Source organism: Branchiostoma belcheri, unplaced genomic scaffold, assembly GCF_001625305.1.
Source record: "Branchiostoma belcheri isolate BF01 breed outbred unplaced genomic scaffold, Haploidv18h27 scaffold92, whole genome shotgun sequence".
In the NCBI taxonomy this organism is placed as follows: domain Eukaryota; kingdom Metazoa; phylum Chordata; class Leptocardii; order Amphioxiformes; family Branchiostomatidae; genus Branchiostoma; species Branchiostoma belcheri.
The window spans coordinates 51,950-70,990 of record NW_017804598.1 but is presented as its reverse complement, the minus strand read 5'-3'; the positions used below and the strand labels follow the sequence as shown (position 1 = coordinate 70,990).

The following is a 19,041-nucleotide window of genomic DNA, read 5'->3' as shown; positions in this document are numbered from 1 at the left end:
TAACAATGGCTTGCAAAGTCTGTGTCCTTAATGTTATAGTTTTAAACACCTTGTAAGATATTCTGAAAAAACTGTCGAGTTGAACCAAAGGAAAACTTTGATGGATGACTGTATGGGATGGTATTGCTGCTTGGAATGAATCATAATTATTATAAATAATTATGTTGTGGATATACATCTTTATACAATATAGTATGCAACATAATGTACTACCTTAATATGATTCCAGTTTTCCTAGGATTGTTTCCTTCGGGTATCTTCAAGAGGACTTATAAACCTTTTTAAGTAGGCCACAATAATCTAATTTATTAGTTGTTTGCATTTGTAGATGAGGTTTTAGGGTGGGGAGTCATGAAAAAAATTGGGAGGAAAACGTTTTGTTCTCTCACCAAAACTGTATTTAACAATTAATGCGACATAACCTGTGGCACTCTTTTTTGTGTGAAACTTGTTTAGTACTGCATTGTGCTGCCCTGTCTGCACCTGACCACGGTTCAGTCAGTGGCCACAACCACGTTGGAGACACTGTCACCTTCACCTGCGACCCTGGCTTCTATCTTGCCGGCTCCACGGATCGACTGTGTCAATCAGACATGACATGGTCAGGAACACAGCCCACGTGCAGAAGTAAGTCACATGTTTCCTAATATTCTTTACTTTGAAGTCAATCTGTAACCAATTTGATTAATACAAAAGTTCAAGTTCAGAACATACGGGTCTTTATTGAATGATAGATGAAAATGTTAATATCTGATACTAAAGTGTATTGTGCACTGTTCACAACAACTAGAGAAACTTGCTTATTGATGTCAACACACAGGGTGAATTGCATATGATTTTGACATAGATTTATTTAATGTAACAGTTGTTGCTCTCTGGCTTCTTGAGAAGAATTTCTCTAGATGTCAAACGGAATCTGAAATATAGAGCTGTTACATACTAAGTTCCTGCAAATATAGGGACTGTCCTGGTGTGCCCTGTCCTTGGTGCTGAACTATGGTTCTAGTAACAAACTTCTATTTGCTTCAGTATTCAACTTGAGCAATTAATTATACCCCGATGACTCAAGATGATCTGCCTGGCATAATTCTGTTCTTGTGAAAACGCACAGTTATCACATAACTGTTAAAATGGTTTCTGTACAGGGGGAAATTGTCCAGACCTGAGTGCCCCAGCCAACGGGCTCATGACAGGTGGCAACCGGTTCCAGAATCAGGTGCAGTTCAGCTGTAACAGTGGCTACCAGCTGGTTGGGAGCACCACCCTCACCTGCCAGGCTGACCAAACCTGGAGTGGACAGGTGCCCACTTGTGTCCGTAAGTGACTGTTATTTCATTCATCTATTGTGTTTGTGTTTTTTTTATGGGTCAGTGGAAAAAGCAGTCCAGTCCAGGGGTGGAAAAAGTGACCCAACTTTTCTGCATGTAGTTGCATCCCCAGGCAGAGAGTGGTAGAACTGCAAGTTTGGTGCTGCATTGATGTGTATATCCCAACATGAAGTGCTTGGATTGTGTAATGTCATTGTTTATGCAAATTTGGAGCAATTTTTTAAAGTGGTTGTCTTAGAGTACCCGGAGAAATTATGAGACTTGAAAATTTATTGCCTTCAAATCCTACATCCATGCTGTATTCAATGTGTGTGATGTGTACTTCTCTCATCCTAACAGCGACTCAGTGTCCTACTCTGCAAGTAATAAATGGCTTTGTGACCGGTTCGACTGTGTTTGGTTCCACGGCCAGCTGTGGTTGTGATCCTGGGTTCCTGTTGATCGGTCCTGCCACCACCACCTGTCAGAGTACTGCCACCTGGAGTGCTCAAACTCCCACATGCACAAGTGAGGAGTGCATAACTGTTACAATTTCTTGTTAAGAGTCTTATATCTTAGTTCTGTCAGAGAAAGTGTGAAGAACTTTATGAATAACACAGATCAGATAATGTAACATTAACTAAATTAATGATTCTAGGTCACAAACCCTGAAAAGAATATTAGAGGACTGGTTGAAAATTTAGTATAAAATGAGTTCATTCTTCTGAATGCATTTGAACAAAGTTAGTCTGTACCAACACAGATTAATACCATGTTTTACAGTGTACGTGTATGTAGAGCAGATTTAGTTTAATATACCACACAGAGTCTGAAAAAAAGTATGATAGAAGATTTAAAATTCAAGTTGCATATACTAGAAGATTCTTTCATCAGTGACAAATTGGAAGGATAAGGATACTGACCTCCAAATTTTCGATGGCTATAAGTCCATCTTGTTCACGGAATGGCCTAATCTTGCGAGAGCGTGAGACTAGGCCCGAGACTTGCATCGGTCTGCTGGGCCCCACCCCCTGTTGCCTCCCTCCGGAGTAAGGGTAAGTAAGTCTTAGGGAGTTCCCAACCTTCTGTCCGGTTTAACTTGGCCCCTTCCAACTGTATGTGCACCGCTTCCTTAATCTTCCTATGTGGGTTCCGAGACTCTTGGTCTATGATTTCAATAATGTCAGAGATGGGCCTGGGGGTGGGGCCCGGCAGACCGATGCAAGTCTCGGGCCTAGTCTCGTGCTCTCGAGATTAGGCCATTCCGTGAACAAGATGGACTGATAGCCATCGAAAATTTGGAGGTCAGTATACTTATCCTTCCAATTTGTCACTGATGAAAGAATCTTCTAGTAACTGTATCTATACGTAACAAATGAATCTCTTCAACAAGTTGCATATGTTTATTCCATACCGTTTTCTTTGCTAGTTAAGACCTGTCAGCCACTTGTGGCTCCAAATCACGGGTCAGTGACTGGCGGGAACAACTACGGAGATGTGGCCACCTACGCCTGCGATCCGGGCTATGAAATGGTTGGGAGTCCCACCCAGACATGTCAGGACAACGAGCATTGGACAGGCTCTCCACCATACTGTATAAGTGTGTAGTCACCCACGTACATTTAGACTTTGTTGAAACCGATGAAATAGCTTCTTTTGCAATATTTCCAGTGCATGTGTTTGTAGTTTAAATTCACAAAAAATGTGATAAAACTGCATGTAATTTGCAGATATGTGAGAACTGTCACAGTTGATTGATTTATCTATCATATGTTATGATTGGCCTGTTACTTGTCAATGAGAAACTCTGCCTTCAATGGTACCAATACCGCATGAATAATAGCAGAAAAAGAAGGTTACTCAATCAATTGTCATCTTCCTTGTAACAACTGGATTTTTTTAAATATTTGTCATACAAACTTCATTATCAAACTTATTGGAGGAAATGACTCACAATGAACCTGCCTAAAAGTGCCCAAAATTTCCAGTAACATTACATTTGTTCAATTTTAAGCCTGAAACTGTCCCCTCATCATCATGCCTGACCAAATGTTTGATATGTTTCATTATATATGATACATTTTAATATTTTTGCCCATTTTAAAAGGAATGGACTGTGTGACCTTGGATGCACCCTTACATGGGTCAGTCAGTGGGACCAGTCATGTGGGTGACACTGTGACCTTCTCCTGTGACCCTGGGTATGAGATTTCTTCTGGTTCTTCTTCCCGGACCTGTCAATCCTCACAGACATGGACAGGAACTCAACCGACTTGTACAAGTATGCAAATTCATTATACTAGAAAATGATTGACACCTATGCAAACAACATTATCATTGTGACATTGCAGCCAACTGTTCTGTGAAGTAAACAACAGCGTGTCAGCAACAGTGTCAACAACAGTGACTTTCTGACGAACATTTACAGTGCAAAGACAAACAATGATTAAGAATATGTTGTGTTGAATGTACAGTAAAGAAGAAGTACTGTACTACACATTTAATTCGTAGTCGTGCAATATGACAACAGCTCATGGTACAACTCAACCAACCATGTATTTTGACTTACCTGAGCTAAAAGCTAATTATTCCTTTCTGTGCTGTTTTTGCTTCCTTCTTCTTCACCCTGTGTCATATAAGCATGGGTTATCACAATATATTTATTGATATCACAACAGATTATGAAAGGGCTGAATGACTCAGATATCTAAAAGATGACATCATGATCAGATAGAATATTTGCAATTTTTACCACAGAAATCCAATGCCCCAGTGTGAGTGCACCAGCCAATGGCAACATGGCGGGGGGTATAGAGTTTGGCGACCAGCTGCAGTTCTCGTGTAGTTCTGGTTATCAGCTGGTGGGTAGCAGCACGCTGACGTGCCAGGCTGACCAGACGTGGGACGGCACTGCGCCAACCTGTAGTGGTGAGTCACCTCGCTACTGATTCTTACATTTTCAAACAGTACAGAAAAATTATGCAAAATAGTTTAATGGTAAATTCAATGTAACACAGAAAATGGCTCGCGCACGATGAATTTCTTAATTTTTTGTTTGAGAATATGTTAGGTCAGAAAATGTAATATGACAAGGAGTGACGTACATGTTTTTGGTAACATGTTTTGGCAACATTTTAAAGGTTTATTCTGTAAGTAAGAAGATCTATTCTGCAGGTAGCTTTTCACTAACAGACTCTGTCCTTGGTGCTGAAATAGGTTATAACTCATGAAACACTTAATCTACTTGCATTTAATATACCATAATGGTTGCTTTTTGGATCATTTTTTGTCAGTAAACCTACATGTAATGATGATGTTAAATGCCTTCTTTCTTCCATCAGCCATTCACTGTCAACCCCTCCAGCCACCCCAGAATGGCCAGGTCACAGGTGGTAGCTCCTTCGGGGACACAAACACCTACACCTGTGACATTGGCTACCTCCTGTTTGGTGACAGCACCAGCTATTGCCTCAGTACAGGCACTTGGAGTTCACAGCCACCCCAGTGCACACGTAACATACACTTTTATATGCCTTTTGCCATGTGGCAGGTCTTTTCCAAACTCCTTACAGAACATATCATTTTGTAATGTTAGTTTGTAACATTAGACCATTTTTCATTACAATGCAAAACAATACACAGGCTTTAAGTGAGTATTTCATGTGAATGCATCTTATTTTGATATTCAAGTTGTAGCTTGTGGTACTTTCCCCAAGGTCTAAAGTACTCTAGGAAGACATAGGAGTAGTTTCAGTCAGCACATGTTGATACCACAATGCATTTTCTGTACGTCTTCATTGGCCTTTAGAAATAGCATGATCTTTTCTGAAGGTAGGTTTTACACTGACAGATTCTGTCCTTGGTGCTGGACTATGTTTTCACTCATGAAGCACTTTTAGTCACATCCGTTATGACATGTAGGTTACTTTTTCAATCATTTTTCTTCAGTAACCCTGCTCTGATGCCTAGAAAAAAATATCCAGTGCTTTATGGAGTGGTAGTCTGCAAAAATACAAAGGACACACTATATACGTTATTTGCAATATGCAGTATGCTCTTTTGTATTCAATAGTGATTGAACAAACAAGATGGTTCCAAACTCTGAATCTTGTTTCTCTTTTTATCAGTGAAAACCTGCCCACCACTGGCAGACCCTGTCCACGGCAGTGTCGTGGGTGGGAACAACTATGGGGACGTGGCCGTCTACGCCTGCGACCCAGGCTATGACCTTGTCGGAACACCGTCACAGACATGTCAGAACAACCAGCATTGGAGTGGGGCAGCACCAGTTTGTCTTCGTATGTACATGTTTGAGCTGACGTAAAATTGTTTATTCATGAAATACTCAAATCGGCTCATTATAGCTGCTTTTCATTGAGGTCACGAGGGAAGAGGTCAAGGTCATACAAAATAAAACAACGCATATTTACATGGTATACATTTACTGACAGCAAATATACATGATCTGCTATCCATCTCCATTGGCGTGATATCAAACTGTTTTGACCACAAACAGATCATCAATATTTCCCAACAAAAAGCTGACTGTATGATCCCTCAATACACAATTTTCTCTAATATTACTTCCACACACTCTTCTTGTGGCTTGTTCTGTTCGCCTTTTTCTAACACTAACCTTCTGCTAACACAGGAATGGAATGTGCCATCCTGGACCCCCCTCTCCATGGAACAGTCAGCGGCACCAACTTTGTGGGGGACACTGTGACCTTCGCCTGTGACCCCGGGTACGAGATCACCGGAACCTCCAACAGGACCTGTCAATCAACCCTGGACTGGTCTGGAAAACAGCCAGTTTGCACAAGTGAGCTTCAACTTCTAGTTTTGCCTATTTTGAAGCATTTGCATGTCTTTCAGTTAAGAGCTGGATGTTGCAATGTGCAGGGAACATGATACATGTAAGTCAAATACACAAAAGTTTGGGGCAAGAATAGAAGTGACTTAGAGAAGGTACAAATGGCAAGACCACTTTGGAGGGACCCATTCAACATATTAGGGAGACAACATCATAAGATTCCTCTTTGTCAATATACTTCTGTTCACATCTATACCCTATATTTCTAGATTTTGATGAACCACCCATTGCCAGTTGTCTTTACAGTTAATCTGAATAAATCAATGACTATTTCTGTCTTAAAAGTTTAAGCAATCATAACATTTCTTATAAATTCACAGAGATACAGTGTCAACTCTTCAGTGTCCTGGCGAATGGCAACGTGATAGGCAGTAATGAGTACGGAGACCAGCTACAGTTCCAATGTAGTGCTGGTTATCACTTGGTAGGGAGCAGCACCCTGACCTGCCAGGCCGATCAGACATGGAGTGACGCAGCACCAACCTGCACTCGTGAGTTTCTTTACCCTTTATCCTAGTCTAGCGCATGAAGAGTTACACTTATGATATGGACCTGAAAAACAGTTAGAGACTCATTTTTGACATAGGAATAGCTGTCATATGATTGTATACATCAGACAGGTAACAATATGCATATTGTCAGCACTGTCCTTGGTGCTGAAATGATGATTACACGTTATTCATACATTAGACTCATCATTTATGATAAAAGAGTTTTGTACAGCTTACTCAAGCCTTACTCAAAATCAGTGATTTTCAGACAAGTAAAAACCTCCCAGTGGAGCTCAGTGAACAGGTGATATCATAAGTTGTATTTCCGATTGAAACTGTGAATATCATTTCAAGTGCAATTGTACTGTAAACAATTTTTGGAGTAGTTTTTTTTGTAGTAGGACAGAAAAAGGAGGTTCTGTTTGTTGAAATGTTCCGTAGAAACAATTATGTGGTATGGTAGAATTTAAAAAAAATTTCTGGCATTAGATTTTGTGTAAAAGTTGCAAAAGATATGAAAATAAAACCAACACAAACATTTCAAGATTTACAGTAACCATGATTTCTGTTGCGCCAGGAATCCAGTGCTCTGCTGTCCAGGATCCACTGAATGGTCATGTGACCGGGAGTAACGTTTTTGGCAGCACGGCCACCTACACCTGTGATGTTGGGTACCTCCTGAGTGGTGACAGTACCAGCACCTGTCTCAGTACAGGCTCCTGGAGCAGCCAGGCTCCTCAGTGTACATGTAAGACATTAGTTCAGATTGTTTTTAAATGTCATTGATGAGGATAAATGGTCAATCCCTGAGGTGTTGCCAAAAAAACCTATCCTTGGTCACTAATAGTTTGACACGACATGATTGATTTGCCTTCAAGAAAAGACTCTCAATTCCTAAGGTGTCACAAAAAACTAAGAATGTCAACAATCTTTGCAACTTCTGAGTTATACAATATTGTAATGTTTATTAAAAATGTGTATCAAAAAAATAATATTTGTCACCTTTTGAGTCATACCAGAAATTTGTATCAGAAAAAAATACAGTACATGTTTCTGTCTGCTTGTCTGTATTGCCATTGATATTGTAACAGTTGCTATTCATGGTTTCTTTTTTAATATTCAAATTTTTAAACTTGAAATACCAACAAGTTTTTTTCCAAAAGGAATCACCAGCAACAGCATTATTCTCCCTTCAGTGAAGACCTGTCCACCACTTGCGGCTCTGAACCATGGCACAGTGACTGGTGGCAACAACTACGGAAACATCGCCACCTACACCTGTGATATTGGCTATGACCTGATAGGAAACCCCACCCAGACATGTCAGGACAACCAGCAATGGACGGGCTCCCCTCCAACCTGTCAAAGTATGCATGGTTGAATAAAGTCATTACACTAATAGATTGTTACATATTGCTATACATGTATAGCTTAAATCATCTGTTCTCACATATGCCACTTGATATTTTCTGCATTGGCAGGCTAACTGCCTTGAGAACATATTTTATGATTTCCCAGATTTATGGTGCTGTTGCTTGAAAAAAAAGTTTCTCACTAAAAGACTCTGTCCTTGGTGCTGAATTGGGTTTTAGCATATGAAATGCCTTATTTCTTATATAGTCACATTGAATGTATCACGGTAATGGTTACTTTTGAGATCTTTGTTACAAGCAAACCCTGTATAACTCATTCTGTATAACACAAATAGTGCATTTTGTTTTCAAACATAACCTTCAATATGTGGATATGTTTTAAAAAGCATGTTCTTGATGGATACACATTGAAGTGAAGAATATTCTGTCACCTTTTTTGTTTTCAGAGGTCCAGTGCACCTCCCTGAGTGCGCCGACGTACGCAGACATGACGGGGACGGGTCACGAGTATGGCGACACCGTGCACTTCACCTGCTGGCCTGGGTACTCACTGGCAGCAGGAGACATCGACAGAACTTGTCAAGCCGATGGCTCATGGAGCGGTCTTCAGCCTTCCTGTACAGGTCAATATCACAAACCTTAGTGTCATATACACTTAGGACAGTACCTGGCACAAAAAAGTTATTAACGCTCAATGAAGGACAGCTCTGTTATCATGAGCAAACTGATATGATATGGGCATTAGTTTGTCAGACAGGTATATTCTACTTCATCATTAAAAACACTTGAAATGTAACCTTAGAAGAATTCTAAAAAAGAGAGTCACTGAGGCCTTCACTCAGATTTCTTGAACAACTGGATAGCTGAAGACTGCATAACTTTGTGGTTACTGATGCTGAATAGTATGATAGATCTTTTCTGATCAGGATTTTTGTTCTAATGTCTAAGGATTGATACCCAAATTATTAACATACCCATTTTATCTGATTCTTAAAAACAAAATTCTCATTTAGAAATTCAACGGCCGTTACATTTTAAATGCTTATACAGAAACATTGCATATTGTGCATTAACAATCATGTCAAAATGTGTGGATGCCTTTGAAATAAAACTGCCTGGAAGGTTTTCTTTCAGACTGTTGTTCTAACAGCTTATTTTTCCGTTTCAGTGAATGAATGTCCTAAACTAGATGCACCTACAAATGGCCTGGCTTACGGCCAAAACACGCTCAATGGTGTGACAATCTTCATGTGTAACAATGGGTACGAACTGGTCGGTGGTGACGCTGTGCGGCAGTGCAATCCGGTTGACATGACATGGAGCGGAACCCAGCCTACTTGTCAACGTAATTGTGTATTACGTATCATTCTATAATATTATAAATAAAGCAATCATAAGCAACAGAAGATTGTGAGTAAGGTATGTAATTCATGACTGAACCTTTTTCAATCTCGATAAATCCTATTCCTATCTTTATACTAACTCTCTACTAAAATTAGTACATTTTATTAATGATTGGTAACAATGCTGCTTAAGTTTGAATTTTTGTCCTGTCTTTTATATTCAAACATTATAATTGCATTCGGTTTTCACTTTATGTTGTCTTTACATGATGTCCTAAACAGGAAAAGAGTGCCCCCAACTGTCAGCACCAAGTAACGGTGTTGTCACTGGGGGTACCTTCTATGGGGACCAGGTGACCTTCACATGTGACCCCGGGTACGAGATCTCAGGCAGCGACATTAGGACATGTCAGATGAACCAACAGTGGAGCGGAACCCAACCAACATGTGAACGTGAGTGCTACGCTTACCGTAAACTTGATCCATTAGCATCTCAAGTTTCAATTCTTTCCTTTTGATTAAGTTATGTCACTTCTACTTTCATGTCCTCAGTGGATGTTATCATTATGATGAACCATAATATAGGAATCTAATAAATGAAATCAGTAAATAACAAACCAAGTGTAAATAGATCCACCAAGTTACTAGGAAATATATTGTGTAAAACATCACATCTGTTTGACTTTTAACCATCCCACTCAATTGTCTTCCTAGCTTGTTTTTGACAATTAATTTTATGATTGACAGTTGAATTACCATTTTTGCCTTGTATATTATCCTGAATCAATTGTTTGAATCAATGGATAACTTGTTCTCTTCCATACACAATAGGGATCCATTGTCCAGTGCTGAGTCCCATAGCTGATGGACAGATGAGCGGAAGTCATGAGTTTGGAGACCAGGTCATGTTTGTCTGCAACTCTGGCTACGATCTCAGCGGGAGTTCCTCTCGTGTGTGTCAGGCTGACGGCACGTGGTCGGGAATCCAGCCAAGTTGTGACCGTAAGTTTAAAATGCAGAATTCCATAGAGTTTCTTTATTGTTGAAATGCATTTTCTAAAAATTTGAAATTTTGGAATTCAAGTTGTATATGAGATATTTAAATTCAAATTGTAATGTTATAATGATTAGTATCTACTTAGTACATATTTCCACAAGATCACATATATAGGTCTCTAAAACACATTGTTTAAAATTCTCCAATAAGATGAAAATATTTCAGATGGTAGCTGAAAAGGATCATTAGGCAGAAATGGGTGACAGAATTTAATGTATTCCCCTGTTGTCTAGGTGTGAAGTGCCCAGATGTATCAGCCCCAGTCCACGGCTCAGTGACAGGAGGGGTTTATCTAGGTGACACAGTGACATACTCCTGTGACTCTGGGTATGAACTGTATGGAACGTCCACACAGATATGTCAGGCCGCCCAAACATGGAGCGCAACACAACCCAGATGTGACAGTAAGTATGGATTGATCCGCTGACAGTTGTTTTTGTTTCATTATTTTTGGTAACATTATATAATTCAACCTTCTTCCAGCTGAGTTATACATTGTAGTACTAAATGGTAACATGATTAATTTTGTACACAAAGGAGGCAATGGTGTGGAAATTAAAATAAAAAGCTGCGAATATCATAGTATTTTATACCTAAGTGTGATAATACCTCTATCTACTTTCATTCTGTTAGGAAAGCCATGCTTGACTCTGGACCCCCCTCTGAATGGTAAAGTCAATGGTTCAAACCTGTACGGAGACACAGTAACATTCACCTGCAATGTTGGGTTCGAGTTGTTGGGCGACCAAACAAGGATCTGTCAGGACAACCAGCAGTGGAGTGGAACACAGCCATACTGTCAAAGTAGGTTGATTTCACTTTCAACAGCGAGCAGATTATTATTGGAATGAGCAGAGCACTTTGGACTAATCTCTCTGGCTGTTCACAGCTTAGAGGTACATATCCAATATTTTGTCAAAAACATCTCTGTTCCATAGCGGATCATAATGACCCCCAGCGGGGGTCTTCACGCTTCGTTAAAAATGGAAAAATCTCAGGATTTATTTCAAAGATCTCAATATTTTAGACGAAATCTTGAGATCTTATGAGACAATCTTAAGATTTTTCATGACAATCTCAATCTTTCAGAAAATCTAAAGATGAAAATGAAAGGTCTCAAGATCTTTCCAAGTTGTTTTCAAAGCATCTTGATATTTTTTCATAGCATCTCGAGATGCTTTAAAAATATCAAGATTACTTTATAAATCATGAGATCTTTAAAAAAATCTTGATATTTTTTAAAGCATCTCGAGATGCTGTGGAAAAATCTCAAGATTCTCAAGGTTTAAAAATATCTTGGAAGATCTTGAGACCTTTTGTTTTCATCTTAAGATTTTCTGAAAGATCTTGAGATTGTCTCATAAGATCTCAAGATTTCGTCTAAAATATTGAGATCTTTGAAATAAATCCTGAGATTTTTCCATTTTTAACAAAGCATGAAGACCCCCGCTGGGGGGTCATTATGATCCGCTATGTAACAGAGAAGTTTGTGACAAAATATTGGATATGTACCTCTAAGCTGTGAACAGCCAGAGAGATTAGTCCAAAGTGCTCTGCTCATTCCAATAATAATCTGCTCGCTGTTTTTCTAGATTAGTATAGACCACATTCCCTTTCATCAAATCCCCTGTCCTTTGTGCTGATTGGCTGGCAGTAGCACTGTGAAATATTTCTCTTATGTTGATTGGCCTATTCTAGTGCGGTTAGTGCCATCTCTGTCCTTGGTGATGATTGGATAGCAGAAAGGTTATGCAAGGCTTCCCAAATACTTGTTGGCTTCCTACATTATGACCAGTGATGTCCCTGTCCTTGGTGCTGATTGGCTAGTAGTAACTCAGGGTTAGCTTTCTAAGATGCTGATTGGCTCTCTCAATAGCAGTCAGTGGTATCTCTGTCCTTGGTGCTGATTGGCTGGAGGTAGCAACTCAGTCCAGTGGGTGATTGGCTTTAACCTTTAAAATTGTATGTCCTTACAGAACAACAATGTGGCCAGCCACAAGCCCCCAGCAATGGTGCTGTGTCAGGCGGCACTTTCTATGGCAATCATATGACCTTCACATGTGATCCCGGGTATGAGATCTTTGGAAGTGCAGTCTTGACCTGTCAGGGGAATCAACAGTGGAGTGCATCTCCACCAACATGTACACGTGAGTACGTCTCTTGTTCTAATAATTTCAATATTTTGTATGTGTATAACACTGTAAAATTAACTACATATTACCGGTGCAATGGCCAAGTGGGTAGAGTGCTCGCCTTGCATTATGTAGGTCATGAGTATGATCCCTGGCCGAGTCATACCAAAGACTTAAGAAATTGTACATAGTGCTTTCTCCATTGCACTCAGCATTTGGGAAAGTGTATAGGAGTTAAACACACACACCACTACCAGTAGACTAGCCCCCTGCTGTAGTGATTACACTGCTGTGTGGCTCAGGGCTATTGAAAATGGAGATCAGCACCGTCCTATGCATCACTTGATGCAAGAAGGCTCTTTAACTTATACTTAAACTGGTATTGCTGGACTAACATGATGCAACCTGTCTCTTCTCAAAACAGTGGTACAGTGTCCACCCCTCAGTCCTGTAGTCAATGGTCAGATGAGTGGCGGTATGTCTTACGGAGACCAGGTGATGTTCACGTGTAACCCTGGGTACATCCTCAGTGGGACAACCTCACGTACCTGCCAGGCTGACGGAACGTGGTCGGGAGCCCAGCCAGTCTGTAACCGTAAGTGTATGAGACAGGTCAACAATTTAAGCCAGGTCTTTTATAGGAGTAGGGCTGGGGGAATTACCAAATTGCCCTCTGCGCTGTCAAAGAGCTAGAACATCTAGGTTATGTGAAATTCCAAGTTTGGGCTCTTTATGGTACAATGATGGTACACTAAGACTTGTTCTTTCCATCTTTCAAACCATGAAATTTGTTTGTCATTTTTATTTGTTTCTATTTCAAACGTTAAAGTAAAAATTTGCAGCCCTTTTTATTTACTTCAATTTTCACCTCAAAACAAGGCTCATACAAACCACATACATGTTGAAGTGAAGCCCTGTGAAGTTCAACACACTTTATAGGATTATCTAACATACATCCTGCTTCCAGCAGTCATCCACCATTCTGTAAATATTAAATTGTTAATCCTATGTTATTTTCAGAGATGAAGTGTCCTGACGTGGTAGCACCACTACACGGGTCTCTGAGTGGAGGCACAAACATCGGTGACACTGTGACGTACTCCTGTGATACTGGGTATCAACTCGTCGGGCTGTCTGTCCAGACATGTGAGGCTACCCAAACATGGAGCAATACAAAACCAACATGCACAAGTAAGTAACTAGTTAATTATACATGGTAATGTTAGTTGATACACATTCATCTTGTTTTGTTATATTTGCATACTAGTTACACCTGCTTGTTGCTTAGCCCTTCTTGCCAAGCTTTGCTATAGCCAAAACAAATTCAGCTGCATAGATTTGCCTACAGCATGCAGAATATGATATGTTTCATGCTGGTGTAATTTCTAGCATTTTTATTAACAAAAATATTTTTGAATACAATGTATTTGAAAATGGCAATTGCTACCAAATAGTGTGCATAGAGTTTTTCTCAAATAATTTCTTTTCATTGTTCTTGAAATTGTGACATAATAAGTTATATGTAGTACAGTGTAGTATGGCAAAATGCAAATACATATACCCCTTTAATACTGACAGTATGTTTGATCTTCTTACAGTGCTATTTATATATTATATATAACAATATCTGTGATTGTACTATTCCAGGAGTGGCATGCCAGAAGCTGGACCCTCTCACCAATGGTATAATAAATGGAACCAGTAACCTGTATGGAGACATAGTGACCTTTGAGTGTAACGTTGGATATCAGCTTGTTGGCAGCTCCTCCTTGACCTGCCAGAGTGACCAACAGTGGAGTGGGTCTCCACCTCACTGTCAAAGTAAGTAAAGACTCCTCATATGTACCAGCTTTTGCTACTTCTAAATGATTAAAAACATTCATGTTTTATATATTAAAATTTTATTATACTAGATGCAAGCAACAAACCCATTGTAAAATCTTACATAAATCATAAAACAACTTACCAGTAATACAACTTTTTAAAAATCTTTTTACACTGACATCAATAAGTTCTGCCATTGATAATATTACTGCAAAAGCAGTTTTGTTGTGACTGACACAATGCCACAAACTGGTGTTATCATACAGAAATACAGTGCTCACCGCTATCACCACCTTCAATGGGTTGGCTGGAACGTAGGAATTCCTATGGGGACACCGTGACTATCGTGTGTGACACCGGGTACATCGTTGTTGGCAGCGCCACGCTGACGTGCCAGGCTGACGGGCAATGGAGCGCACAGCAGCCTTCGTGTCAAAGTATGTGGCACTCATTATCTTTCATCATTGCAGTTGAGGTTGATGTTATGTCATTGGAAATCTTAAACCTAAAAATCCACATGAAATGCTGATGTTTCTTAAAAATAGAATTTAAAATAATGATCACTTGATTAGATTAACTGCTATCCAGCAAATGTTATAGCTTTGTTATTGATTTGTCTTGACTGTACATTTTGTATTTGGTAGATAGAATGTCTGTAGTGCCATGTTACATTATCATAATTATTTCTTTCACGTATCTATTGAAAAAGGTCTACATCTACATAATGTTTGAATATGGTCAGAAGGTCACCTTCTGTCAACTCAGTGTAACATTATGTCTGTGAAAGTAATCTAAAAGTAAATTCTATGTTTTCTGTCACAAGGAGCCCAGTGCCCTTCACTCACCATAGCAAATGGTCAAATGAGCGGCAGCAACTTCTTTGGTGATACGGTGACCTTTGTGTGCAACACTGGCTACACTCTTTTTGGAAGTTCCTCTCGGAGATGCCTGGCAGGCAGCATATGGTCAGGCGCCCAGCCTGTCTGTAACCGTGAGTCAACTTCAATCCATTTTTGTCTGATTAGGTTTAATTTATTTTTTTTAATGATATCTAAATGAACGGACGTGGACCATACGCCAATCATTATTTTTGCTATTTGTGTTTTTTTTGTAAAACCATGAATATGTAAAGATATTATGTGAATGTTTATGGAATTGGTAGGACTTCAATCGTGTAACCTGTATCTTGTTATATTTTGTCTGCCCCAGTCCTCTTCCTTCGTGACGTCAATGAAAAGTGGCCAGCAGGCCTTTTTGTGTGTTTCATGCATAAACGTACTACTAGGCTTCAAACAAAATTGGTGGACTAAAAACTGAGAAAGTAGAAAGATTGAGTTGCAAAAGGAACAAATCTGTACACTCAGTCTGCATCTGTTCCCAGGCACGGAATGTCCAGATCTGGTAGCACCCGCCGCTGGGTCTGTAACAGCAGGATCGTTCTATGGCGACACAGTGTTCTACAGCTGCATCACAGGGTATGAAGTCGACGGCGTTCCAGTGAGAACGTGCCAGGCAGATCAGACATGGAGCGGGATGGAGCCAACCTGTACCAGTAAGCAAAATAATGTTTTTCAAATATTCTAGGTGACTTTTGCTAACTGTAGGACTCTATGGTAGCCCTGTGCTACATGTAAATGTCATCATGACGGTTTTATCAGTTAAACTCTTTGAATCAAATTTGAATCAAATGTTCCTTCAGACAGGACAGTAATCCTTCTGTGCTCTGTATGATGGAGCCTCGAGCATCAACCCCCTGTATGTTAAAGATGCCATTACACATTAATTGATTTTTGAGGACATACTCAAGCCTTCTCTCTGATCACATGGTGATTAATGACCATATTAACAAAATTACATACTATTAGTACTATCTGATAGAAATATTGCATTCAGTGTGTTGATTCTAGTATTTGATAGTTGTAGTAGTTGTTGACACCAGGGCTTACATGTAAATCTAAACACACACACACACATGTATAAAACTCATGTTACCATAAATAGAGTGAAATAGATCAACCTCTGCATTTCAGGAAAGGAGTGTTTGACCTTGGACCCTCCTGCCAATGGCAGAGTAGTTGGGAGTAACCTGTATGGAGACACGGTGACCTTTGTCTGTGACTATGGTTATGAGTTGATCGGAGACCAGAGAAGGACCTGTCAGAGTGACCAACAGTGGAGTGGAACACAGCCGTACTGTCAACGTAGGAAACACATTTTTTTCATGGAATTATATGACTGTACAATCTGCAAATGCAAGATTCAGTAAATTAGTAATAGTCTAGCTTGCACAGTCTCCAAGTTTGCATGCAGTTGTGGAAAGGGTTGCAGTGTCATTGCAAATTATGGTTCACTGTTCACAGCACTTGTCCAAAGTGCATATACTATTAGCAACTTTTTAAAAGACTATTGACACTTGTAGCTATTTTCTAAGACTGATACTGGACTCTTTTTCTTATATATTCACTGCTGATATATACGTGTCACTCTTATATCACTTGTAAATGCAGCTTTATGCTGCTGTAATTGTAAATTAATAAATTAAACTATGTCATTTGATTGGTAGCAGTTATCATTTCAAGATTACCTTTCCATGCAGGGAAAGAATGCCCACCTCTGCAGGTACCAAACAATGGTGGGATGTCTGGAACCTATTTTGTTGGTGACCAGATGACCTTCACATGTAATCCTGGGTACGACCTCAATGGCGATGCAATGCTCACCTGTTGGGGACACAAGCAGTGGAGTGGGACCCCACCAACTTGTGACCGTGTGTATCTTCTGCTTGACTTTACAGTACAGGCTTGTGGTTGTAATATAGATAAGTTCTTCAAATGCCATGGATTATCCATAGGTAGCCTGATTATGACCAACAACGTCTATTCCTAGTTGACATGTCTTTAACATTTGTAGTCAGATTGTACAAGGATAATTCTGTCTTTTTGATAACTGAATGCTGTATCTGAGTAATGACAATTTCTTGTTTTGGTACTTAAATGGACTCAACTATTCATATCCATGTCTTAGGGTGCAAAAGTTCAATTGTTTTGCCTTTCCACTTACCACTTTTAAAATCATATTGAATTTCATGATCCCCTTGAAGACTAACTGCTGCCATCAGTGTGTTTTCTGAAGATTTGTTATTGCTGTTTCGTCAACAGGGGTTAGCTGTCCAGCTCTGAGCCAGCCAGCTAATGGTCAGATGAATGGTAACAACTTGTTCGGAGACCAGGTGACCTTTGCGTGTGACCTAGGGTATTCGCTGAATGGGAGCATTTCTCGCACCTGCCAGGCAGATGGGACGTGGTCAGGAGTCCAGCCTGTGTGTAACTGTAAGTCACTGACCAATGTTTGTCTGTAATAGCATTCGGCTTCTTAAGTCTAAACATCAGTTCAACATTTGAATGGTAAGACCATCTTTAGATTTTGATTTTAAAGTAGGCTGTGACAGAACCAACCACTCATGACAAGGATCTAAGAAAACTTTACCTCATGACAGTTTACTTTTGAAGACATATGAGTGACTTTTGCAAGAATGCTCTCAGTTTGCAATTATATGACAATAGCACAATGTTTTAATGTTTAAATGCTTTGGTATCACAGAACTTCAGACTGTGCTAAATCTTGAAACTAATTCCACAGCTGATTATTCAACTCTGAGAATAAGGTGAGAAGGTTAAAATTCATGTGTCTTGTTAATGTTCTGCTAGCAATTATGATTGCGATACATGTATTACAGAATCATTTTTTGATGTGATCATTATCACTAAGAAATACACAAGACCCTGTGATAATTTTGCTCTTGCTCAAAGCTTTGAGGTGTCAAACTCTGGCTTCGCCTGCCCATGGAACTGTGGCTGGGGGCTCCACGTTTGGTGACACTGCCACCTACTCCTGTGATACCGGGTATGAGGCGGTCGGTGGAACCCCCGTCAGGATGTGCATGGCTAGCCTGACATGGAGCGGAACACAACCAAGTTGCAATAGTGAGTAACTAGGTTATCAGTTATCATAGTGTCAGGTAGACATGTTTCCAGCTTGCACTTTGTGTTTAGGAGTGTCAAAGTAAGAAACAATACACATTTACTTGTATTCAAATAACCTTCTGCATAACAGTTTACAGTTACTGTAATATTCAGTAATTACTACAAGTGATTATATATAGCAGATGGTGGCATCAGTCCACTGTACTATAATAAAAGTAACTAAATGCAAGGTTTTCAAAGTACTTGCTTCCTACATTATAACCAGTGCTGTTATGTCCTTGGTGCTGATTGGCTGGTAGCAACTCAGTGTTTGCCTTCTGCTGCTAGAGATGCTGACTGGCTCTCTTGCAACAGACCTTTGATACAGATTATGATGGAAAAGTATGTAGTAAGTGATAGTATTATCAGTTTGGTAATCAGATTAATATGTCATTACAGAAATATCTTGTGTGAGCTTGTCTAGCCCTGTTAATGGTGGGATAACCGGCTCTAACCAGTACGGAGACACAGTGACGTATGACTGCAGTACTGGGTTTATGTTGATGGGAGACCAGACAAGAACCTGTCAGAGTGACCAGCAGTGGAGTGGAACACAGCCATACTGTCAAAGTAGGCCACTTGTTTAACCTTCTCCCTGCTGCCTAACTCAGTAACCAAT

At 39.8% G+C, this 19,041-nt stretch overlaps 1 protein-coding gene across 1 annotated transcript in view; it reads left to right on the top strand.

Moving 5' to 3' along the window:
• Positions 1-19,041, top strand: part of LOC109488187 (sushi, von Willebrand factor type A, EGF and pentraxin domain-containing protein 1-like) — a 39,797-nt gene that overhangs the window by 10,716 nt on the left and 10,040 nt on the right. Inside the window, 30 exon segments of the mRNA XM_019792364.1 lie at positions 457-627; positions 1,146-1,316; positions 1,668-1,835; positions 2,737-2,907; positions 3,415-3,588; positions 4,065-4,235; positions 4,649-4,819; positions 5,435-5,605; positions 5,959-6,129; positions 6,501-6,671; positions 7,249-7,419; positions 7,868-8,038; positions 8,491-8,667; positions 9,213-9,389; positions 9,670-9,840; positions 10,219-10,389; positions 10,678-10,848; positions 11,078-11,248; positions 12,421-12,591; positions 13,001-13,171; positions 13,597-13,767; positions 14,224-14,397; positions 14,667-14,837; positions 15,224-15,391; positions 15,782-15,952; positions 16,431-16,601; positions 16,997-17,167; positions 17,559-17,729; positions 18,210-18,383; positions 18,822-18,992. Coding sequence (XP_019647923.1) covers positions 457-627; positions 1,146-1,316; positions 1,668-1,835; positions 2,737-2,907; positions 3,415-3,588; positions 4,065-4,235; positions 4,649-4,819; positions 5,435-5,605; positions 5,959-6,129; positions 6,501-6,671; positions 7,249-7,419; positions 7,868-8,038; positions 8,491-8,667; positions 9,213-9,389; positions 9,670-9,840; positions 10,219-10,389; positions 10,678-10,848; positions 11,078-11,248; positions 12,421-12,591; positions 13,001-13,171; positions 13,597-13,767; positions 14,224-14,397; positions 14,667-14,837; positions 15,224-15,391; positions 15,782-15,952; positions 16,431-16,601; positions 16,997-17,167; positions 17,559-17,729; positions 18,210-18,383; positions 18,822-18,992 — 5,145 coding nt within the window.